This window comes from Lissotriton helveticus, chromosome 5_1 (assembly GCF_964261635.1).
Source record: "Lissotriton helveticus chromosome 5_1, aLisHel1.1, whole genome shotgun sequence".
Taxonomy (NCBI): Eukaryota; Metazoa; Chordata; class Amphibia; order Caudata; family Salamandridae; genus Lissotriton; species Lissotriton helveticus.
The window spans coordinates 1891322966-1891349066 of NC_136065.1; the positions used below are offsets into that span (position 1 = coordinate 1891322966).

A 26101-nucleotide genomic window follows, 5' to 3' on the forward strand; every position below is an offset into this window, starting at 1 on the left:
CATACCCCTGAAAAAAGGGAAAATTTAAAAAGATGCCTGTTGCTGCATGGGGTATATCTCTGCCACTCTGACATTTTATTTAAGGAGTTTTATAGAGCGATGACATGTAAGAGCACCGTGAAAAGCGTAGAAATCACTTTGGAGAGATAACCTAGAAGAATTCTATTTATGCTACAAATCATTCTGCATGGCAAAGATCTATGACCAATGTAATATATATTCTTCTGAACAATTACAGGGGAACTCTAGACCCTCATGGCTTGTTTCCCACCGTTAATATCTACCAGTGTTGAGGAGCCAATTATTTGTTTAAAAAAATATCAAAACGCAGTAGTGCAAGGTGCCCTGTTCCTATGCATGAGATTTCCTGTTTAAGGTGCCAGAGCCTGAATATTCGGATAGAAGGGGTATTTTATTTGCCTGTGAAATGCCTGGTGCCCGCACTGCACTGAATACAAAGTTCCAGCTCCTTATGGGTTTCCAGCAGGTGTGTTAAGCCTCTGTGGGGGCAGCAGGATGGTGTTTGATGCTGGCCGTCCCACAAACAACAACATCATTTTGATAAGTTCCACAGTATTGGTTCTTTAAATTGGAAGATTATCTGCCCGGCAAGAATAGGGGACAGGGGCAAACCAAGTGAAAAGAAAAATGCTCTACAAACATGTTCGCTTCTCTCTCAATAGCAAAGATGAAAACATGGCTTCCAGTGCCTATAATGACTGACTGACTGACTGAAACACTTATAAAGCGCACGAATGCCGCGGCGTCTTGGCGCTGTAATGACAAAGAGAGCGGTGAAAGCAGATCATTAATGTGGCGAGAAGAGCCAGGTTTTCAATGCTTTTCTGAAGCATAATTTAGATTTTTGTGAGCGCAGTATAGGGGGCAGAGAATTCCACAGTCTGGAGGCCTGGTATGCAAAAGATCTGCCACCCCATCGCATTCTTTTTATTCTTGGCTGACATATCAAGTCAAGATTGGCTGATCTCAGCGTGCGCGATGGCACATAACGAGGGAGGAGTTTGGAAACGTCATCTGATCCCATACCGTACAGGGACTTATGGACCAGGCAAAGGGCCTCAAACTGAATTCTGGACCTAATAGGGAGCCAATGAAGTTCCTTGATGACTTTGGATGTTGGATGATGATAAGGTAGATTAATGCCATAGTAGGCCAGAAGCAACACAAATCCAGTTATCGCAGGTAAATCGGTATTATTCAAATGGTAGAGTGGGATGGAAAACACACCCTCAACCCGGGAAATGCAAGATGCTTCCCGGTCCTATGAAAAGCCAGTTACATATATTCTGGGCAAAAAGTATAGCATAGCAATGATATACAACTTGCACTTAAACATACCACTTTGGGACAGAGTTTTACTAATATTAGTAAATCTACTATAGATTTACAACCTCAAATGGAGGTATATTTACTGATTTGTAGAACTCACAAAGGTCTGTCGGTTTACACCAAAAACCTGCAACAGTTGAAGGTCTCCATGAGTACTCCTGGAAAACGTTTGTGAATTCAATTTTCACAGGGGCACATGCACAAATCCACCAAGACAGAGCAAATCAGTAATTAAAGAAGTTAAGGCTTCAGACAAAGCCAAAAAAACTCAATATTTTAGGCAGGTATTCCCACGCCTTCCAGAATTGTGTTGCTTAATTATCACTAACAGATATGTGACGAAGGCCAATTTTCCCTTCAGTAGCTTCAAAGTCCCTCACTCTATTTGTTATGCTCAGAATAAGATCTTTATACATTTTATTGGGTACTCGGCATTAACTTCTATGTTTTGATTTGTACTTCATCTAATTTTTGACTTGAGGTTTTTGTCACTCTGATCACTCAATATCAAAAATGTTAAGCACAGATCAATTTTGAATTCCAAAAAATGTAATAACTACAAAATATAAAGCATGGAATTTCAGGACTACCTATTTTCAGCAGCTTCAGATGCTCCTTGAAGGATGCATATTCTCTAGACAGATGAACTTTTAAAGAAAATTAGATATTTGATGGGAACGTTTGCACTATGATGCAGTGCCAACTGCTGTGTTTCTTGACCAAAAAGAAACCAAACAAATCCAAACTTTGGTTCAAGTTTGGACAGGCTAGAGCAGCTCTTGAAATCTGAGTTTAAGTAAATATGCATGATCAGTCACAAGAGCAATTTTCTAAGAGCGAATGTTTATAGTGTTAGGTGATCTGTGCATTAAGGTTTCGGTAAACTCTTAGCTTCTCCCACTGCATGAAAAGATTCAATTAAACATATATGGCATAATATGATGAGGGAACACTACATTTCATACATTAGGAGCAATCCTTGGCTCAACATCCTATGCTAGTTGGCAGTCTGCTCATTTCCTTAAGGAGCCAAATGATTTCAAATGTAAACTCCTACTGCAGCATAGACAACTGTACGGCATAGTCCTCCGCGCCCACCTGTGCCCAGACATGACAAAATAAAAGTATGATCGGCCCTTAAAATACACTGCACCCGACTGTTGGCTAAGGAGAGGAGGGGCAATTATAGTAAGACTTAGTTCACAGGTGTCCACCCTAGGCCCAGAAGGACCAGATCCATGCCTGGTTTTCAGGAAATCTAAAACACTAAATTTATATTCAGACTCTAGTGTGTGTCCTCAAAACCATGTCTGGCCTTAGGTGAATGCATGCATTCACAATGTTCTATCTCAAGTGTTAAAATGGTGAGCATGTCTGGTCTCTGACAATGTCCACCTATGGGCAGTCTAGACAACATTAAAATCGAGGCTTCTGATGGCTTTCATTTCCTCTTCCTGGTTCAACCTGCCAGAGGCTGGCACTACTCAATAAAAAGACAAGCTATGCAGAGGCCTGCCAAACTGATCATCAGCTTCTTGTGGTCTGATAAAGGAGCCCCTCATAAGAGCCAAGGAACGTGTAAACTGGTGGTGAACACTTAATGATGAATAAAGCAAGATGTCCACTTATCAATGCGATTGGTGCTTTTATAACAACCCACATTAATATTGATCTATACCGTACAGCCAATAGAATTTGCAACCAAAAAGAGAACATCCAATCTCATTTTGAACAGAGGAGCATTTTATCCCAAAGTGGTAGAAGCAGTGCATATCCATCTAGGATGAAGTGTTGAATTAGTCAAAGTCGGATGTTTATAAGCATCGCTAATCTGCCAGAGACCTCCATTCAGACACTTAAAAACATGACCTAATTCACAACCAGAACTAAACCTTAATAGCCACTATGTAATGAAGAAGAAATAGTGCACAAGAGCATCGCCCGCTTTCTCTCATTACAGTCTAATAGTGAATATCAGGACATTCATGCAGCTTTTTGAGTTAAAGTTTAAAACTTGGACTTTCGGATCCTTGCTATAGGACCCGGCTACAAGAACAACTGCCTAAAATGTTGCACGATCACAAACGCTGTTGGCAGCGATCCCAAGGAAGCCACCACGCTGGAGTGCAGGATTACGGAACAATGGAGGATGGTTATCAAAGACGTTTAGTGGAAGATGGAAAAGTTGTTAATTTAAGCATTTATATAATATAAAAAATGCTAAAGAGATGGGACCTTTCATTCTGAGATTCTTTAATATCATTACCTGACCGATTCATGGTTAAAGCCTCACTGTTCTTGGGTATGATCATTCATTTGAATTCTGCATGGAATTTGCAAGCTCGAATACTGGATTTTTCAGTAAAAATGCACAATTCCCCACCTTTCGATTACATCGTTTATTAGCTGAACCCTCTAAGCCCAAATATTCAGAACTATTGCCGTAAGGCAACCCAGCAAGGTTTTGGTTACACTTTGTGTGCAAACAAATATTCTGTAACAAGTACTTCCACAGTCCAGATGTGGTAAAGTAGTGATAATGCATATTGTTTGCAATAGCTCCTGAACACTGTTCTTTCGATCACAACTGACTCTGAGGCAGCTTGAAGAACCTTCTAAGTGAGTAAAAGATAGCCAAAACATAAGAGGTAGAGGAATGTCCAGGATAAGTCAAGTTAAACATGAACACTGAAGAAGGAACACTATCAAGGCAAGTTGGAAAACATACAGGCTCTGTAAGCAAAACCGTAGACAGGCTTGGTGTGCCCGGCAAAGCCCACCTACCACCAAATTCATTGAATTTGTTTCTGCAAGTTTTTAGGAGTTAGACAAAAGATAGCAAAAAGCTGACCGCATTCTGACAGAAGATAAAGAAGGGAAAATGGTGTGTGACATCTTTACAGTGAAAGCAGGCCTTTCACATTGAATTTTCAGGTTCTGTCCGCAAGCTGCAAAATGCTGCACGGTTGAGGTTGCTTAAATTAAGAAAAGTTTTGACCAGCATACACAGTAATTGTGTTATTCATCAACAGAGGGGCATTGACTTCATCACATGAATCATATGACACGAAAACCATTATTCTCACTGGATAAACATTTGAGATATTACAAGATGGTACAGTGATCTGAAAGAAGCATTAAACTTGCAATGCTTCAGGAGATGATATCAGTCCTCAAGAATAATCATTTCTCCGAATCAAAATCTTCGAAAAAGAACATACAGCCTTATAAACAGAATACTCGGCCGCATACCAACTGCTGTGGACATGTGATGAGCATGGTACACAGAGCTCCTCAGGGCACATAATAAAGGCTGTGCATGAATGAAGGAACAGCACACCAATATCAAGCTATTAGTGATCACTAAAAATACATGGACCTGCTTGAACACTTACTTAGAGCTTAGCCTTGATTGAAAGTCGCCCTCTAAGGACATCAACGAGAACTAGAATTCTACTCAATGCTCAGATAGTGACAGGCATCTAAAAACAAACTGCCAAGACTCAAGGACTTACAAGAATTGGCTTTAAAGTCCAAGTAGGAAGTGGGTGATTTGGTGTGGGACAGACACAATAGAAAGACGTCGAATTAGCTTTGTCCCAAATGCTGTTGAATATAGGGTAAGAGAGGAAACAGGGCTGTGGGTGAGCTTCCATCGTATGGAAAGAATGACCTATTAGAAAAACAATTATCTACGTATGGCTGATTGAATGACCTGAAAGCCTCACCAGCGGTTTCTGATGAGGGAATCGCTTTCATCTTTGGATGATGAACTGTACTTAAAACACCTGAAGACAATGGAATAGCTAGGACCCAGCTAGACCATATGTGAATGACACTACCCATGGTGGGCTCAGATTTCACTAGGACATAATCATGAGAGCAGACAAGGCATGGCCACGCTAATTCCATTCTTCAAAACAAATTTCTTGTTATGCTGTGATCATTGATAACGAGGAACCAAAGCATTTTATATGTAAGTATTTCTGATTTATGGGTTTAACAATAGATTAGGACAGTTTGGAGTAGTACCTTATAGTTACCATTTTTTTTATTTTTGAAACTTTCTTATAAAGGGCTGTGCGCCACCTTCATTTAATTTTAGAGTACTGGGTAAATTTGTTATGCTACTGTTGTATGCATCAAGCATTAAACAAAATTAGCCTGACTACTATACTGCCAAAGGAGCATCCAAACATTTTGAATTGATACTTAAATGTAGGTACCATACATTGGAAACGGCTTAGTCCTACTAATTTACTATTGGTGGAACGTTCCAAGTGGCTACTGTATGTTAGCTCTTTTCAGAGACTCTCAATGGAATATTGACAGAATACTACGTCTTTTTCAACGTGTCCTAATCCATTTAAATAAACAATGTTTTAAATGTACTTGCAGCATATCCTGCTCCAACAACCTAAATAGGCCAAAATCATAAAAACACCAATTTTTGTTAAGAGATGACAGAAAAAAACAATGCATGAAGACCAAGGCAGCATGGTATCAAGCTTTCACTTAAGCCGATGAAATGTAAAAAGAATTCAGTGGTTGATGGTATGTGAAGAGAAGGACGTCCACTTGGCCTAAAGCTGTCGCTGTAGACAAAAGATATTCTGACCTCATCGAAGAACTGCTGAGTTTTGCGCAGGATGAACTTAAGCTCCATCAGCTCCAGAAAGTTCCTCTTTAGAGCTTCCTGGTTAGTGTTGATCTCCTTTAATTCATTTTCAATTTTCTCAAAATTTGCCTGGAAACAAAATATAATTGGACAGTTTGTTAAAAAGGCCTAATGACTGTAGTCAGGGTTTTTTGTTAAATACGTCTCGATGACCTAGCTATGAAAATCTGACAACAGTGATAAGAAAATGTGGAGAGTTTCACATTCACTAGCCTTAATGTTGATGAGATTAAACTTCTTTCACCACAACAGGGGGGAAGGAGGGGATGAATTACCCTATGGCAGCGTTTGCACTGTTTTTCAGCAAAAACAAATCCCTACTTGTTAAACACAAAGCCTAAACTGCCTTCTCAGGTTCCTATCCCATGTGACAATAAGAGACAAAATACATTTTCAGGCTTTTCCGAGGCATGAACATGAAAGGTGAAAAATGCTGACATTTTCCTTGCAGTTTAATGACAATGGGCTCTAGGAGAAGAGATAGGAATTTTTTTTTTACATTCAGGATTTGTTTTTGAGATTCGAATATACAGCCTTAAACATGCCTGAAACTGTTCCTTTAAATCGCATGCCCAAGTCCCTGTCGCCAGGCATCTCCCTCCCTCAGGCCTCTATTCAAAGGCGGAAATGTCACAGTGGGTGAACACTGGATGGTGGACAGCATTAGCACAGCAGAGCAAGCAGTGCAGCGATGATGTCCCGGTTTCACCTGGTGGTCCTGCTGGGACGGGTTGTTGGTAGACACCTACGTATAGTAGTTAAACCCTGACATTCACACCCCCTGCATTGCATATCATACACAAAAATGAGGGGAGGGTGTGAGGGATTACCCAGGGCTGGGGACTACATCTATCTTACAGGAGGACAAAAAAAGCATGCACCCCAGATAGAAATGGAATCACCAGTACAGCATGCATAAATGGTATTGGTAGGGAGATCCACAGAAAATCTCTCCTTCTACATGGGAGTGTGTGTGTGTGTGTGTGTGTGTGTGTGTGTATGTCCAGTACCAGAAGGATCTGTAGGGAGCTACCGCCATTTCAGAGCTCACAAGCCCTAATCTCATCCCACCACCATCTTTCCTCACCAGAGTAAAAGAGCGACTTATAACGAAAGATATGAGAAAGGCTAATATTATGGATACACTTCTAGAGTTCACCAATATCTAGGGGCAGGGTGCCTTGATGCTCTCAATGGGCTATCAATAACGTGGTTTAGGCTGGGAGAACTGTAGGGGACATTTGAAAGCATATATTGGTCATATTTCCTCACAAGCATGTGGTTTTATATGTGGAGGAATGACATTTCTGGCCTTTAGTTGCCAGGACAGAAAATGTGTGAATCTGTAAGGTGGGGAAAAAACTCACCAGGAGGTAATTAACTAGAAATGAGCAAATCGATTCAAGTGCATTGTCCCAGACGTGAAAATCTAAAAAATCCCCAAGAAGAATGCAGTAAGGCTTCATATCAAAATTCACTGACCTGTTCCCAACTTATACCAAGAAACTAGGGCAGAAGGTGCATGTTTCTTACAAAACTTCATAAATTGCTGAATTTTGGCTGCAGCATCTGCCCCCTGCATTGTTATAAGCCCTATCCATGCATTGTTATCCATTGTTATTGTTATTGTTATGCATTGTTATAAGCCCTATCCATGCATTGTTATCCGCCCTATCTCACTGCTCCCTCTCCTCTTCAAACTTACGGAAGCAGAAGTAAACAAACAACTGACCAGGTACTTGGAGGATAACGACATCCTACATCCCAATCAAGCAGGTTTTAGAGCTAGACACTCCACAGAGTCAGCACTGCTTCATACGGTGGAAACACTTAAGACAGCAATGGATCAAGGAAAAAAGGCTGTCCTGGTTCTGCTGGATTTATCGGCGGCCTTTGATACGGTTTCACATCCCGTGCTAATTGGCCGCCTAGCAGAATCAGGAATAGCAGGAACTGCTCTCGAATGGCTGAAAAATTTCCTTAGCCATAGGAAGCAAGTCACAATATTAGGAAGCCATTGCTCAGATGAAAAAGCACTAACAACAGGGGTACCACAAGGCTCCAGCCTAAGTCCAATACTTTTTAATCTTTACATGACCCCTTTGATAGAGCTGATTTCATCTTTCCACATCAGCACAGTGTCATATGCTGACGACACTCAGCTTATCCTCATCCTGGATAACAACACAACCAAGGCAGAGGAAAACCTGAGAGACTGTCTGTCCGCAACGTTTGAATGGATGAGAAATCACCATCTCAAATGCAATTCAGGCAAGACTGAAATTCTCCCTTTTGGCCCAAAAAATCTTTTTTCTCCTAAAGATTGGTGGCCTCAGGATGCGGAAGTCCCCCCAATACCATTTCAACTGCCCGTAACCTTGGGATACGGTTCGATGAGGCACTGTCTTTCAGACAACAAGCAGGTACTGTGGCAGGATCCTGTTTTAATGTAATCAAAGGCCTAAGAAGGTTTTTCGACCTTCTCCCCCTTACAGCCAGAAAAACGGTAGCGGTGGCGCTTATCACATCTCGTCTGGACTACTGTAACAGTCTTTATGCAGGCTCCAGCAAAGCTACACTGCATAAATTACAGATTGTCCAGAACGCCACCGCCCGTCTTGTGCTGAGATGGCCTAGAAAATCATCTGCCTCAGCGGCACTCAAGACACTGCACTGGCTACCCATCCATAAGAGGGTACTATTCAAAATCCTAGTGATTACTTTTAGGGCCTACCACCAGCTGGGTCCCACCTATCTGTCCAAAAGGTTTGGGAGATACGTACCCCCTCGTGCACTTCGATCTTCCAACCTTAACCTATTAGTGACTCCCAAATTCAGACTCACTACAAAAGGAGGGAAATCCCTTGGAGTACTAGGAGCAAGAGCCTGGAACAAACTTCCACTTCAGCTGCGTCAGATCCCGTCGGAAAATCTCTTTCGAAAAGCGCTCAAAACGTGGATCTTTAAAATCACTGACACCTTTTGTCTCTCCCTAATTTAAACTCCCTTTCAGGCATATAAGATTTCCCTAATTTAGATCCCCTTGCTCACTGCTGCCCATCTCATTGTGATTCGAATGTCTCAGCGCCAAGATGCTCCCTGGAGTGTAAGCTGCGCTCTATAAAAATAAAATACAATAAGTAATCGGACTACCAATGTCAAGAGAATGACAAAAAATAGCGCAAATCATCCCTAATAGGAAAACGTGATCTCAGATCCCCATGTTATATAGTCTAGTTACTAGCACATAAATACTACATAAATGTTTGCAAATATTAAGCACCCTACGATATTTCTCTATAAATAAAGATGTTTCTTTTATAATTACTGGATGTTATACTCTTTAATATACTAGGCTTGATTGTCTAACTCACGACCACCTCAAGAGTAAGCTGTGGCTAGTTGCCTGGGCTACCCATGAATCCAATTTGTCCAGGTGTGATACACAAGTTATTGATACCTTGTGGAACTAGTGACAAAAGAAAGAGATACTGCCTCTTAACTATTGGGTGCTCCAAGACCCTAATCAAAAGCTCTGCACAACATAACATCTAATAACGTGCATTAATAAACTGCACATTCATCAACGGCAAATTTTGGCATTGAAATAATAGATGTTTGTTATCTGAGAAGTTAGAGTTTCTAAAAGTAATATTCTCTTGCACGGAGAACAAATTTAGTAATTTGATCCGCTGTTGGCCAACCCAAAAAATAAATAGACCCATAGATGTGGGATTAGAAAGGGTTATTATTGAAAATGTTGCGAAATGTACCCAGTTCAAAATACAATTTTTTTGTTGATAGTTATGCTGTGAAGGTAACCTCTATAATCACAATTTAGGGTCTGCGACAATTGGGTGACGGGCTCTTTCACCATACTCGCACTGTCACTCTGCACCTTCTCGTGCGGGAGGCCTGAGATGCAGCAACGCTGGTGACGGAGGATCTGGAGCACTACAGGCAAACATTACACGCAGGGCGACCTCTGTTTACTTACCTGCCAGTCACTTCACTTCCAATACCTGAACCTACGCCCAACCTCACTCTCTCTGACTCAGACGTTGTAGAACCAAGCAAACAAGTTGGAATTTGAGTATCAAGAAGGGAGAAAGACTGGAGATGGTGTTGAGTAAACTCTTCCACTGTTATAAAGTATTCGTCCATAAAATAGTGAGAAGCACATGCGCAGTGCCTATTACTGGGTATACTCAATAGTAAACCACCAAGGTCGCTGCGGCACAACTCAATAGTAACAAAACTGATTACAAACATGGTGCAGGATTTTCTGTGCTGCAATGACAGGGTGCGTGTATTTTAAACACTAAATTCTGAATTGTATCTCGGCACCATAAACGCAAAGTCAGTACCACTCATTTTATTAACCAATATCTCAATTAAAACCTCACAATTTATTCACCTCAGAATAAGGAGATGCTTTATCAATACAAAGGATGTGCGCCTGTTACTTACAAGCTACACAAAGCTCTCTTCTGCAGACATATTCATCCATGAACCTACTGAGCACCTTAACATAAGTGATAGAACGACAGGTAGAGTCACCATAAGAACGTGGTTAAATTGGCACAGTTCAGGAACATGAGGGCCGCAGTGCAATGCTAACACTTGAGTTCTTTTTGTGTGTGTTTAGAGGGTTTAGCTGAGGTCTGCAACCCTTGCTTCTCAAATGTGCTCTCATTTGGCAACTATGTGCCTACAATAGTGCATACCTAACATATGAATTACATTTCTCCGTCACCCACAATACAAAGAAATGTGTAGCTGTGAAAGTTCTACAGTAAAGTCTAGTTGTAAACAAGGATACACCTTTGTCTAGTCTAGGTTCCCCCATAAGTACACCCTTCAGATCCATCATTCTTTGTAGAAGACAGCAGGGGTGTTCTGAAAAAATGCTGGTTATTTGAACTAACTTGCCTATGCTTGGTAAACAAGGCACAGATGATGATCATGGTTATTTGAGAAAATGCCTGTACAGCGGAAGCATATAAACCATGGGTGGTAAGGAGGTTACATTAAACAATTTCAAGAAACCAACAAAAGTTCCTTACTTCCAAATCAATCATATCACGTGGGAATGGGACCTCAGGATTCTCTCCCGTATCCAATAGTGGAATATTTGCTTTTTTTATTTCCTTCTCAACAAATCCTGCAAAAAAAGTACAAAACAAAAATTGTTTTACTAACAGAAAAACATGGGTCACCCTCAGTTACATTCAGATTTCATACCTTGTGTACAATAACAGTCACTATTGGAGCGACATTTTGTGCCTTTGTGTCTTTTGAGGATATAATTGTTTGCATTGTAAAGAAAATGGGTGGTACATTAATGATACAATGCTAATTCTATATGTACCGGATACCTTTTGACTAATGAATGTTTTTTAAAACCGAATTGTAGCTTTAAAGAAGTCTAGGGCCATCGCTTCCTATACCAATTGTTACCCAGGTCCATGGACAATTGAGGATTATCCCATTAAATCATAATGGCCTTGTGTACACTGTCTTCCTTGAGCTTCATTAAATGAGAACTCTTCACCATTCCAAATTAAACAAGGGTGTGTGCACATAAAAACTAATTAGAATTACCCCCGCTAAACAGAAATGTATACCAATGTTGCATAAAATGTCAACATCCGGACTTTATTCAACATGTTGACTCTTCATTATGTTTTCACACATAAAAATCATGTCTTGTTTACCAGCACCAAAACGGACATAATCTGTGCCTTTACCAAACTTCTGACATATAACGTTTAAAATTAACGCGAACCATGACATTAAAACATGTATATATCAAGACTCTGTTATGCACGTTAACAAATGTTTCATAGGTTCCTGTTGAATTTTCCATAGAGTGACCCTGCTGGGAAAACAGATCTTTTGGCCCTGAGAATCTCTAGGTTTACTGAAATCGAAATGTGTAGGCACAGGGTATGAGGAGCGATTGGTCGCCACATGGACATTATTGCTCTCTACATTCTGTAACATAGGGCGAACAGAAGAAAATTCAGGCACTGGGGAAGTGCCCCCACCTGGGGCTTCATTCACCTATAATTTAGCGGTGTTAAAAAACAAATGCAAAAATAATAAGAAACAAAAAAGTTGCAATCATTGTTGAAGAAAGTCTTGTGCGGCTCTCCTGCCACCATGTGATGGGAAACTTTGGGACACTTGGGAAGCTGATTTGGGGTGCCCCCTAACTAACAACATTTGGTTTGCTTGCTGCGCCTAAACACACCTGATTTCACCCAACCACCGCCACATGCGTATACTTTTCAAATTCATACATAGAGCCTATGTCACGCCCCTCACCCTGACAGGACCAGACCCCATGAGATCCACTCGCTGCCCTAAGTGCCATGCTGCTGGGGCCGATTTTGTGCATATGTGGTGGGCGTGCAGTCATATTGAGTCCTTTTGGGGCAATATTTTTACCCGACTAGCTCTGATGATTGACATGGAGCTTGCACCAGATCCGCTGCTAGCTTTACTGGGCCATGTTCAGGATATACTAAAAAAATGTCCAACAATTCAGTGCTATTGCACTGCTACTAGCTAAGCATGAACTCACTCTACACTGAGGGAGCAGACATGTGCCCACTGCATACAACAAGTGAACTGTTTGCCACACGTCAGTCCCCAACCTCCAGACCAAGGGACATTTGGCAACCCCTCCGGGAATACCTGCGGGTATCGGAGTCCACGGAGATGAACTCCTGACTGCAAGTGTGGTCTTTCTGTGGCTTGAGTCGGCCTTGCAGACCCGCACTGTATATGACGGATGAGCCCTGCCCCATTGGGTTCGCTGCCGCCTATACTTCCTTCCCAATTTCCAGGACTCGCTGTCAGTATTGTACCAGGTGACGTTACCGGTGTCCTCTTCGATACACTGCTCTATTGTACACACCATAATGCTCCCATACCTGGGGGTTACTGTTGGTTTTGTTTATGTCATGATGACATTTTAAATAAAGTTTTTTTTTTTAAAGAATAAAGTGTGAATGTTTACAGTATAAGCAACTTTGGTAAACATTTATGGCAACTAGAGTAGTTATAATCGCTCGACTCAGTCCCTCCTTCACATGCCTTAATAACACTCACCCTCGGAATACGATATAAAATTTTAAAAACATGCCACATCTATTTGACGCATGCACCCACTCCTCCGACCCACCGGTCCTCCACTGGGTGACATAAGGGGCAGGCAAGGTGGGACAGGGCACAGCCCTCCTCTACTGCTGTATTCCACAAGCTAACTCTCCTATGTTGACACTTGCCAGGATGAAGTCGGGCACGGAGAGGCTTTTGCCGTTCCAGAAGACTATGGGAGGTAATGTGCGCCAGGGACTTTTTAATTCTTTTCTCCACTCCACGCCCTTCGCCACAGCAATCCCAGGTGGGAGTGATCAGCAGAGTGGCATGATGAAAGGCAAATGAATGGGCTTGGCTATGCAACTTTAATAAGATTATCTAGCAATTCTGATACTCAATTTACTAGCCAAATCTCAAATTAGAAGACACACTAGAAACTCTCACTTTTGTAACATAGTGAGTGTCTGCAATCCTTACCATAGCTTCCTGCACTATTTCATTCATAACTATCTAGAACTATAATTTCCCATAAAAAGAGATTACTTCTGTCACAGGGGGACCAGGCGTCGCGGATTTGCCAGGACGGTCCCCGTTTTTCACCAGCTGTCCAAATATACGCAAAGTACTTACTATATTTGCATTCTGTAAATAGGGAATTCTATACGCTAGGGCATGCGTTAAACAAGAAACGTCCATTCGTCCTAATTGCATTCAATGTGAACGACAATGCGATGCAAGGGCTTGCGTTGTTTCGCCTTACGATGTAAAGCTTCCCGCGATGTTGAAATTGCGTTGTGCTGTCGCCGCGAAGTAAGCACATCGTTGTAATGGGTGTACGCCCCCTACGTTCTGTGCCCTCTTATCAGTGACCACTAAGGTCCTTTAATTGCGTGCCCTCACTGGTTTTGTTACCTTATGTCACTAGATTACCATGCAAGAGCAAAATCTGCTTCAGTTTCTACTCACATTGAGGTAATGCATTACAGGCCAAACTGTGACGTACACCAGACACACTTGCAAGATTCCTCACCAAAAAGATGGAAAAAAGACTTCCAGAATGGTAGACCAGAAACAACCTATCATCTGCTTGTCCGTGCTCTGCCATGAACTACTGTAAGGCATTTTGTGCTATGTAAACCACTTCAGATATACACAAAGCAATTCTAGGTGAGCATGAACCAATCTTTCCCAGAGAGGAAACAAAACAAGCCAGGATTTGACTACAAGTACTTTCGATTCGGTCACAAGAGCTAACCCGCAGACCACACTTCCCCCTGTGGTTATCCTACCACCCACAGATGAGGTGGCAGACTCGATATACACAGCAGCTTGTTTCTGCAAAGGACAACAAAGAAAAAATAGTTTTAGCAGGTCTTTGGATTCAAGCAATGAAACCTGTATAGAGTGGGGAATTTGAGAAAATGAAGCTCTAGAATATGCTGGGGGCACAACAGGGCCGGCTCTAGAGCGGTGCGGCCGGTGCCACCGCACCAGATGCTGACTTTGTGTGGGGGCGCAAATATGATGATTTTAAAAGCACCTGCTGCTGCTTTCCTGGAATCCCGCAATTTTCAGCCACCAATAAAAAGGTCTAAATTACTGCAGTGATTAATGTACTTCTTAGAGAGCGAGGGAGAGATCGAAGTTTTGTGTAATAGAAGTATCTACTCATCGTAGGGTAGCGCAGAGGGTTACTATGCCTGCTGCAAAGAACGTGCAGCTCACAAAGTGCGTATAATGTAAAGTAAATAGGTCAGTGGGTTACACTTTTGTCAGAGAGACCATATTGTTTCTAACTCTTTATGAGTTAAAATACTAATGTGAAACAGTGAGCGAGTAACTGTTATCAAAGATGCATGCAAACTGCAGGGGATAGGCTGGCTACAGCGTTATGATTTCCCCCCAGTTTTTCATTATACTAATGTTGCAAAATAGGTTCATTTGGGTAGAAATCAATTCTTATTCTTATTATTAAAGAGAACCCCCATCCATGTTGCTAGGTTTTAAATTCTAAGTTTCTGATACTCCTGACCAAGCACTCTGAAACGATCCTGCCTACTTGTATGGATGGCCTGTGGCTCTTACACCTTCTTGTCCTCTGCCGTATGTAACATTTCCTATGCACTGAATTACACACTTATGATTGATTGTCTCTATGTAATCTGTGTGATGTAAAGTGTTCCGACACCTTACACTGATGGGAGTGGCGCATAAAATGAATTAAATGCATCTGAGACTGAGTGGTTATGTAGGCTTGAGGAGCACTGTGAAAGGATGGTTATGAAGGAATAAGTAATGTAGGTGGTCATTGGGTGCGCCGACAAGCATTGTCGCACTGGGCGCCACCAGCGCTAAAGCCGGCCCTGAGGCACAATAGAGGCCCACAAGTGGCCCAAATGAGTTACTAATGGACTGCGCAGTGGGAGAATGGTGGGCCTGGCCCTCTGCACTGGAGACACATTTCTCACATTTCTTTTTAATGAAATTCAATTTTCCTTTGGTAAATGAAGCTTTCCTTTGTCAATACCTTACTAACCCTACTACCAACATCGCTGACTTGATAATAATGTATAATTAGTAGGTCAGGAAGCATAAGGTGGTTGCACCACAACCTTCTACCAACCTCAAATGGAATCTTTATTTATTTATTTAAATAGTTTTATAAAGCGCTGGCAAGAACCGAGGGTATCAGAGCGCTGTACAGAGCAAATATATGGACAGGGTCAAATCGAATGGCAGATGCTGCTTGGTATAGATTCTGAGTGGCATCAAGCTATTTACACACATGCAAACACACATACAAACACATATATAGATATATATATATGTACAGAGTTCGAAAGTTCGAAGGGTGACAGGTCAACAGTAAAACACAAATAGTCCATAGTAAGTGAACAAGGGCAAGGATCATGGCTAGATTTTGGAGTTCTGGGAGTTACAGTTTTGGTTGAGGAGAAGATCGTTTAGTTGTCGTTTGAAACTCATGAAGGAAGAGTTTGTTCTGATGCGAACTGGGATGGAATTCCAGATTTTGGAGGCATTGCCCAAAAAGAAGCATGAGAGGGGTTTTTGTTTGAATTTCTTGGGCAGGATGAGAAGCAGAGTGGTGGTGCTCCTTCGAGTTCTTGTCTGGCCAGTCTGAACTAATTTGGATGCTAGGTACGTTGGTTTCCCAGTATGCAGGACTTTGTGGGTGACACAGGGTGTCTTGAGGCAGCATTGGGCTTGATTGGAAGTCCTTCAATATTTTTCAGGGAGAGTGAGATATGGTTGTGTATTTTTGTTCCAGTGACCATTCTTGCTGCTGCATTTAGTGTAGCTCTTAAAGGGGCTAGGTGTGATTTTGCGGTGCCGGTGAGGGTGGCATTCCTGTAGTCCACTCTAGATAGCACCATCGCTTGGGTGGTGGTTTTTAGATCATTTGGGGGGATGGAGAGTTTCATTTTGTGTAGGAGTTTCACATTGTAAGATGCACTCTACTCAGTTCTTTATGTGTTGGCTCATGCTTGGGTCAAGAGAGACCCCCAAAGATTTGACGGCTTTTGATAGATTCAGTTTGCAGTTCATAGCGTCAATGATATTTAGCCATTCTTGGACCTGGGTGATTTGTCCATTGTTGGATAGGAGTAGGATTTCCGTCTTATCTTGGTTGAGTTTCAGGTGGTTTAGAGACAGTTTTGGATATTTTGAGGTTGAAATTCAGTTTCCAAAGGTCTTCTAGTGAGGTTATTTCTAGGTAGATCGGAGTGTCATCTGCGTAGAGGTGGTACAGGATGTTTGATTGTTTGAGAATGGATGTGAGGGGTTCCATGTAAATATTGAAGAGTGTAGGAGCGAGTACTGAGCCTTGGGGGACACCTCTGGTAATGGTGAACGTGTCAGAGGATGAGTTGTGTATCATTATTAGTTGGGAATGATTGTGGATGTGGAAGGAGAACCATTTCAGGACCAGAACGTTGGCTCCGATCCTTTTTGGAGAGATTCTAGAAGCAGGCTGTGATCGGCCCAATCAAAGGCCACTGACAGGTGTAGGAAGATGAGTAGGCAGCAGCTGTGAGTGTCCAGTGCCTTGTGTATGTCATCCGTTATGTTCAGTAGAGCAGTTTCCGTGCTGCATCCTTTCCTGAAACCGGACTGTAGTGAGTCAAGTAGATTGTAGGAGTCAGTGTGTTGAGTGAGTTGGAAAATAACACATTTCTCAAGTATTTTTGCCAGGAAGGGAAGGTTGGAAATGGGTCTGAAGTTGTTGAGGTTGTTTGGGTCAGCCCCAGGTTTTTGAATCAAGGTAGTGATTTGTCCTAGTTTGAGGCAGATGGGCATCAATCCAGTGCACAGGTAGCTGTTTATTACCTTTGTCAAGAGTGGGGAGAGAATCTGCTAGGTGAACGGTTGGGGTTGAAATTTGCAATCATCTTTGAAATGTCTTCTTCCAAGAGAGCGATAAATGTCTTCCAGCTACTGGGGGTTAATGGAGGTCCTGGGTTAGTGCTTCCTACATTCAGTTCCGGGTGGAGTGTCCCTTGTGAGTTCAGAGAAAGCGCTGGTGTGTTGGTTTCTTTCACACTGATGGGGGTACCAGTGGATTATAGGGGTTCGTGGTCCAGGGAAAGTTTTATCTCCGTGACTTTGTCAGTGAAAAATTTTGCAAAATTGCTGCAGTGTTCTTTGGAGACATGGGGGTTTCGTTTCGGAAGACTAGAGGTTTGTTGTTTAATGATGCTAAACAGTTCTTTAGGGCCATTGGTGCTTTGTCTAGGGATTTGTGAAGAATGTAGCTTTTTCTTTGATGATGTGGTATTTATGTATGTATGTATGTATGTATGTATGTATGTATGTATGTATTGCATTCTTATATAGCGCAACACTGTCACCCAAAGGGTATCCTGGCGCTTTGACTGAACATAGCTGACACACACTTACAGGTATCACACTACTCTTGGAAATAAATAGGTCTTCAAACTTCTCTTAAAGGATGGAAGTTCGCCCTGGCTCCTCAATGGTAGTGGGAGAGAATTCCAGAGTTTAGCAGTGGAAAAGCTGAAGGAGCGACCTCCCATCCTTGACCTCTGAAACCTGGGAACCATTACCAGGCAAGCAGAGGAAGAGTGCAGGGTTCGAGGAGTAGAATACCAAGAGAAAAGATTCTGCAGCAGAGCAGGTCCCTGTTTATAATTTCTGCCTTCTAGTCAGAGTTGATGAAGATGGGTTGGGAAGGGTTTTGCTCTCCATAAGTCTTTCAGCCGCTCTCAATTGTCTTCTTTCTGCATTGATGACTTTACTGAACCAGACTCTGGAGGGAGAGTCTCCAATTTTGTTAAGTTTCATGGGAGCTAGTTGGTTAAGGATGAATAATATTGTGGAGTTATGGTGGGACATAAGATAGTCTGTTGAGAGGTTGCCAACTGGTGGGGGCTAGGGGAGGGGGGAGAGCGGTCATTCTGTCTTCTAGATCATCTAAGGGAATCTGGTTTATGTTGCGGGACCACTCTAATTTTTTATGAGTGTGAGTAGGGAGCCTTTCTGTTTGGGTGAGATGGAACAGAATGATGTGGTGGTCAGAGTAGTCAATAGGAAGAATGCTGTCAATACTTAGTGCTTTGTGGGCTATGATGGCATCCTGGGTTGCTTCTCTGGTATAAGTTTGACCTTTGCAGTGTTGGAAGAGGTCTTCGCTGAGAATGAGTACGATTAGGCTCTGAATAGATGAGTCTATCTCATCATTCCAATGCACATTGACATCACCTAGGAATACGTTATGGTCGATAGATAATCCGCAGTGCATTATCATTTCCGATAGGTGTTCCACTAAGTCAATAGAGCTACAGAGGAGGTGGAATTTCATTTCGGTATTTGCCATTAAGTTTGTACAGATAAGTTCGCAAGTGGTATAGGTGATGGTTTCTACCATGAGAATATTGTTCTTGTGGAAAATAGCTATGCCAACCCCGATGCAATTCTCCCTATTCTATTTGAAGATGGAGAAACCTGGGGGACTAGTAGGTTGAGGATGGGAGAGGAGGTGTGGTGTAGCAATGATTCTGTGATAAATGAGATGTCGATATTGTGGGTTAAGATGGATTCTGCTAGGTCAGCTGCATGTTTGGTTTCTGATCTGCAGTTTAAGAGCATGCAGTTGATGTTACTGCTGGTGTTGGGATTCAGAGGGGCTGAAGCCAGGGGGCTTTGATAAGATGAGTTGGAGGTCTGTTAGCTATTGGACGGATGATGTCTCCGACGTTACCAGTACTCACCTGCATCTTGGAAGTGGGGTTGTCGTGGGTGAGAGTAGAGTCATAGGATTCAGCTAGTGCTGCTGCTTCATTTAGGGACATTCAGGGGGGGAGGCGGAGGTATGATCTTTTTGGCTTGTGAGCTAGATTGTCTAGGGCAGTAGAGTGCCAACTGTGAGGATGGTGCCTGACTAGTCGTGTGTGCTGTCTTAAGGGGGGCAGGGGAGAGGAGTTTGGGTCAGTTCAGGATAGGATTTGAGGGGCGATAGGATTTTGTTAATGCCTTGTGTTAGTATGCTGAGTTGGTTGTCTATGTGGGTTAGTGATCCTTTAGGACCAATAGGAGCATATGGTTAGGTGATGGGAGGGTGAAGAAGATGAGGTGAGAATGTTCTTGGGAGTGACGTTTAGGATAAGGAGGGTATTGAGGTTGATTAGTAGTCGCTGGTGTGAAGTTGTCATGAGGCTCAGTAGCAGGCGCCTCAGGGCATGGACAGGGGAGAGGGGTATGTGTGTGTGAAGAGGGTCGGGCTAGGGTGTGATATCACTGTGGGCCAAGGGGATGAAATGTGAATTCAGCAACTCTAAGTAATTAGGTAGAACTACATCTTTGTGTGCATTTTGAATTTCCAGTAAACATAAGATACGCCAAATAGAGGCTTGGGGGTGGGGATATGGGATAGAGATGTGATTTACTAGTGAACTGAGCTACACATGTGGCACTCCACTGTTTACAAGTGGTCGACCAACCCCACGCCTGGGGCCACCAGAACTGCCTCATAATCATTCTTCTCTTGCAAACGGAGCGTCACCCATTGCGCTGCTTTGTGTTATTTAAGACTTCACAAACACTAGACAACAGATCTTTAATCAATTACAACTGGTTTACTTTAGAAACATCAAATGAATTATTTTATTTTGAATAGTTAATAGTTAAATATCGGGTTACTTCATATAGTTTTATATAGCAATAATTGTAATTGCATTGTGAGTGGCCCAGTGCACTTCAGGAAGGAGCTCCTTCACCAGGGGGCCCACAATACGTTTGTTAGTTACTTCTACGTTGTAGTTCAGGAGTCACAAACTTATAGGAAACCCTCTGTTCCTGAGGCTGACTTACATATACCATTAAGAGAAAATCCTATACTCAACTATGAGAATAAAAGAAACCGAATGATGATCACAAAATAGACTAGGATATCTATTGTCTAGGATGTCTGAAGTGACAAAAAAACAGAGCACTGGGCAGAACTAAACTGCTTAAATGTCCAGTGCTTAATTTGAGCCAGTAGTTTCCAGTGTATAGCACCAGCACTTGACTGCCACAAGGGTGGCGCTGTCCGGCTAATTTAGAGATAACCACAACAGTTAATTATTAATTTAATATACATTAAGAATGGCTAATACCTGCCATCCAAGCCAATCTTATAGCTTTGGAGGCCTGAAATAGTCCGAATTGTCCTCACAATCATACAGGTGTGTGACCTCTGAATCATGAATAATGTCCAGATGAGGGAGGACTGGGTGTGGATCTCAAAACATGAATAGGAATCATGTTTGCATCTCAGTGCTAGTATACCCAGGGCTTTAAGTGAGATGCAAAAACTGGGGGTCTCTCAAAGGGGCGTGGCCAGTGTAATTAGGGGCGTGGCTTTAAAACACTTAGGCTAAAAATCTGTGCCTAGCATAGTGTGCCGCCCGACTTGTATTTTGCTGTTTCTGTCATGGCAACCAGATATGTGATATAACAAGTGACATCCTACCTACAAGTCAGGACTATTGGCTTTGTCAATGGTTATATAGTTGCATAAGATAAATAAGTTGCAATTATGGCTTGTTACATATAATATTGAAAAAGCTTCCAATTAAAGCCCTGGTGACCCTACCACAATGTTGCTGATATTGCAGTTCAGAAAGAGAAGGGAAATCCAGAAAGAAAATGACTCCTAAAGGATTTCCCTTCCCCCACAACGCTCCCCCTGGCATGACGTCATGCCGTAACTTCTCCACTAGTGAGAAGTGAGCAGTGTGGGCAGCGCACATCGATGAGCCTGCTGTCTCGAAACGTGTCTCTATCAGGCTGTTTTGCGCCCTGGCACTTTTTTCCGGACTGCAGTGACAACAAACTGCTGTCACTGCAGTCCGGGGAAAAAACGGACCGCCTGTGCCAGGGCTCAAAACAGAGCCCGATAGAGACCCGTTTCGAGGCCCCCTTTAAAAAACTGCCGGTGCTCAGACCCCTTGAGACCCGGCCCACTTAAAGCCCTGAGTATACCAAACCACAAACGCATTGCAAACGGGAACCTTTATGCACAGTACGTGCACTTAATTTGCTCTCGAACATTCAGCACAAATCAATACCTAGACAACTGCACAGGTCAGGATCGGGGGTGTGCAAAATTGTGCAATTGGTTTTGCAAAATGTCATGAAAATTTTGCAAAAGTGAGTACGCACCTCGCATTTTAAATCCTCTCGAAATACGGGCAGGAGAACCCTTTAAGATATTCAAAATTGCATGGGAAATGGGAAAATAGGGACTTCTGCTACTGTAATGAAAATTTCACACAGGCCTAGTCAGAACATGGGGCAAAGCAGTGGAACTGGAAGTACTGGTTGTCAGGGGTGCTGGGAAAACACCCAGTCTCACAGTATACTGAAACGCTGTTACTGCTGGCTCGGATTTTGCAGTTTGAAATAATGATTTCAGCACGTCCACTCTCAAAATAGTTCCAGCATTGTGGAGCCAAAACAGAACTCCAGGGCAACGCCAATTTTAGTATGGCCGTGGTGCAGGGCTTTAAGTGGGCCGGGTCGCGCTGGGGCTCAGCACCGGCAGTTCTAAAAAGCAGGTGCTGAGACGGGCCCCTATAAAAAGGGTCTCCATTCCTCAGGATGAAAAAATACATCTTAACTTTGCAGCAGTACCACCCTTCAAGGCCTTTTGTGTAACTTCAAAGAGCTTCGTTATAGCTCTTTCACAGTCTCACCATGTCAGAACTGAAGAATTGTAAATATGCTATAACTACGAACGAAGTCATAGTTGTTGTCTATTTATGCTATGCAACTAACAATCACTGACAAAGCCAATAGTGCTGGCTTATTGCAAGTGTAATGTTACTTGCTGTATTATATATATATATATATATATATATATATATATTTATATGCTCGTTGTGACTACATGCCAGCCCACTTGGGTTTTTGACTATGTTTTACTGTGCATGAAGATAAAAGCACACCCACTGTGAAAGACGTCCTGCACTGCATGTTCCAGAAGGCCACAGTGTGGCCACGCCTATCAGAGCGAGGGGCAGGCCTTATATGAGTGCGGAGAGAAGAGTGCTTTTGTTTCCATCAGAAATGCACGCCGCTGAGGAAGAGATGACATTCTCGAAACGCGTCCGGCGTTTGATGTATTTGGGACATGTTTGCACAACGTGCGCCTGCTGGCAAGATGCCGTTTGGAATAAAAGAGCATGAATCTACAAGCTTCCTGTGGTCTCAGTTCAAAATTGGTTCCTGTTTGTTGGATATTTATATATATATGGATATTACGACATAAGTAGCAAAATACCAGTCGAGCGGCACACTAAGCTAAGCATAGATATTCAGCTTATGTGCTTTTAGGCCACGCCCCTTTGAGGGATCCCTCCGTTTTTTCATCTCACATAAAGCCCTGCCGTGGTGGACATGCCGTCTGCCCAGCGAGGGCAAGACGAGAACACTTCACGCGGCAAGAAAGGTAAACTTACTTAGCTTGCGGTCCATTTCTTCGCACCTTCTGACTTCATTAACGAACTTCCGTTGGAAAACATTGACATCTGGGTTCAACTGCAAAGAGAGAAAGGTAGCACAACAATATTTTAACCCAAAAATATTACCACCAAAGCTCCATTCCTTCCAGCCGCCTCAGCCATCCTGTCACGAGTCCTGCATTTCAATGTGGGCAGAACAAGCCGCAAGCATAAATTACACGGCTTCTGCCGCGCAACAAACTCACCAAAGTAACATTTGCTGTAGACAGTAAACAGCAAAAGCGATGCACCTGGCAGCATTTTAGAAGTAGCATATTTAATTTCTGAAGGATAAGTAAAGCTGATGATAGATAGAGACAGTTTCCGTCTCAGTCCTTTATTTCTTGTTAAATACAAAAAGTGACTTCAAGGCTACATCCAAAAGATGTAATTTCTGACCAATTACATAAATTTAGGGCAAGTCCTTTAAAAAAATGGCAACATCCGGCCAGAAACCATGCCGGTTATATCTCCAACCTCGTAATTAAAAGGGGTATGCGATCCAGTTTTTATTTCTTATCTGCAGCATTTTTGCTTGTTTCTAAACACTCAGAATTGCGCCACGCACGGTAGTTTTCCCACGATCATTCATCCTAATCAATGAGTGAAACTTTAATTAAAACTCCAATCTACACGTTTCATAAGCCAGTAATTCGTAGCAGCAAAGTAAAACCCTGGTTTAACCCTGGGGACTCAAAGGCAGGTAGCTAAGTGAGCTAGATTTACATACAATAAATTTTACTAGGGTACACTGATTGCCAAAATGTGGTCTTTTAATATAAGAATTCATCTTCAAATGCCTTCAAAAACAGAAAGTAGCTTTTCAGACATAACACTTTACACACCTAGCTTGAAGACCCAGGTTCAGTTCCACCCAACACACACAAGATGAGAATAACTTACATCGCGGAACTGAACCTTTCCCAGTTCCCCCAATTCGCTGACGCAGCAGTATGCAGCTTCCGACTGGAGGAAGAGCTGCGCCAGGGTCATCTCTTCACTTCTGAAGAGTTCCCCCATGATGATAGACTACGGCCAAACACAAACTAGTCAGATCCTTGATTCTTCACCCTGTATCAGCAAAAAAAAGAATAAACAGAGAGAGAAAATTCAACATTAGTCAGTGACAGTGTACCCCTTTAAAATATACCATTCTGTTGTGTTGTATGAACACATTTGATCACAATGAGGAGATAAGCAAACAGTGCTTGATCAACCTACTTTATCCTTCCTACAAGAACACTGAACCACAAGAATCCTGACAGGGTGTTGGCTGCAGGAGGGTACTGCTGTGCAGTGCCACGACACCTATTAACAGGCTCCAGAAAGATTTCACTAGGCAAGAGTCTGGCAAAATTGAATCTAGCAAACACATGGTGTGCTTTCACCTTTAATTGCGGCAAAGACAGCACAAAATGCAGACCCTGTTTCCCCATGCGAAGCCATAAAATGCTGTGCCATAAACCAATATATTTAACTCATTAGAACTTGCAGATATGCGGAGTCCTAGGATCAGTTGAATATTTTTTTTTCCCCATCACATGGAAAGACCAAATGGTTTGAGTTTGACACATGGTTTTGGACCACGAGGGAATAAAACCCCCCACAAACCCCTACCTTGAACATATTCTCTAGATGGGCAGTACAGTATGGGCAATACTGCCCTAGGCAGAGCCCAGCAAATTTACAGACATGGAGTTTGACAAGCCTGCCTGACCTCCTGGATGTGTGATATATACTGAAAAGACTACTCTCTTCCACATACGTAGGTTACTCTGTACTAAAGGGAGCTTAGTGGGTGCTAAATACCCATAGGCTCTTTTCCAACTATCCTAGACTAGAGATAGGCTTTTGTTAAGAAGACTCCTTTCTTCAGGTGGTAACCTGACCATTCATCAATCCAAACAGATTTTCTCTGTGACACAACATATGGTATCATTCCAACAGGGAGTTCATGTATGTATGTCTGTATGTATTTATGTATATACAGGTACGTAGTTATCTGGCAAAGCCCAACTACGAAGCCATGCATCGTTGAAAAACACATTTCTGCCCCCTCAGTGAAGGGCCTAGTCCCACAACAGGGGACAAACATGGTTGACTTCACCGAGAGATAGAAAACTAAAGGGAATTTTTCTTTAGTTGGTGAAGAGCTCACACCTGCAGCTACAGTGTTCTCTCCACCAGAGCTTTGATTCAAACTTCTTTCCATGGGGTGCACAAAGTGGTGTCGTCAAGATGGCCATCTGGTGCTGAAATTCCCCTAGCTGGCAGATTTTGTGTCGACCTAACTGCACCTTTTTTAGAGACATCAATCAAAAGTGTGCCAAATTCTTGCTCCAGATGCTCCCTGGAAGGCTCCCGTGAATTGTACACCAGTCTGGCAATATCTAGGGGGCATTTGTGAGACTGTTGTTCTTCTTGGAGTACTGTCGGGCAGATGGCAGCAATTTAGGATATCGCACATGAAAGAAAACTAAATCATAGATGAAACCATCAAATAGGTTTACTCTTTATTTTAAAATATTAGCTTGCTTCCTGATGATTTTACTTTTTGACTGTAAACCATAGGCCGCTCTACAGTCGAAATAATTTTCGAACGATGATTCTGTTCCCTTTAAACTGGAACCATTTTGTTTCTCAGATGAAAAGCATCAAATCTGCTTTTAAATCAATGCATATGTCTCCTATTAGTCTTTGTTGGATACCTATCCAATATTCCCAGACTGCCTTTTTGTTGGATTTGGATTTAAATGGATTACTACTATGTGCCACTGTGACCTTTGCTATATTACTCTTTATAACAAGACTGCTGTGCCTCTCATTTATGCAGATCTAATCTTTTCATATTGCTTCATATTAAATGAAGTGCAATATCAGGCCATTTGGAAGTTATAAGTCCTGTTGGCATCAGTTAGCTCTAGATGTATCGGAAGGA

The 26101-nt window shown here is 42.4% G+C and overlaps 1 protein-coding gene across 7 annotated transcripts in view; it reads right to left on the bottom strand.

Annotated features, from left to right (window-relative positions):
• Positions 1-26101, bottom strand: part of ATP6V0A1 (ATPase H+ transporting V0 subunit a1) — a 290761-nt gene that overhangs the window by 209764 nt on the left and 54896 nt on the right. For all 7 annotated transcript variants that reach the window (XM_078645385.1, XM_078645387.1, XM_078645386.1 and 4 more), the window contains 4 exons: positions 24067-24234; positions 23122-23200; positions 11095-11192; positions 5969-6097 (listed from right to left, as the gene is read on the bottom strand). In XM_078645385.1, coding sequence (XP_078501511.1) covers positions 5969-6097; positions 11095-11192; positions 23122-23200; positions 24067-24183 — 423 coding nt within the window. In that variant the 5' untranslated portion in view covers positions 24184-24234. The remainder of the gene's footprint in view (positions 1-5968; positions 6098-11094; positions 11193-23121; positions 23201-24066; positions 24235-26101) is intronic.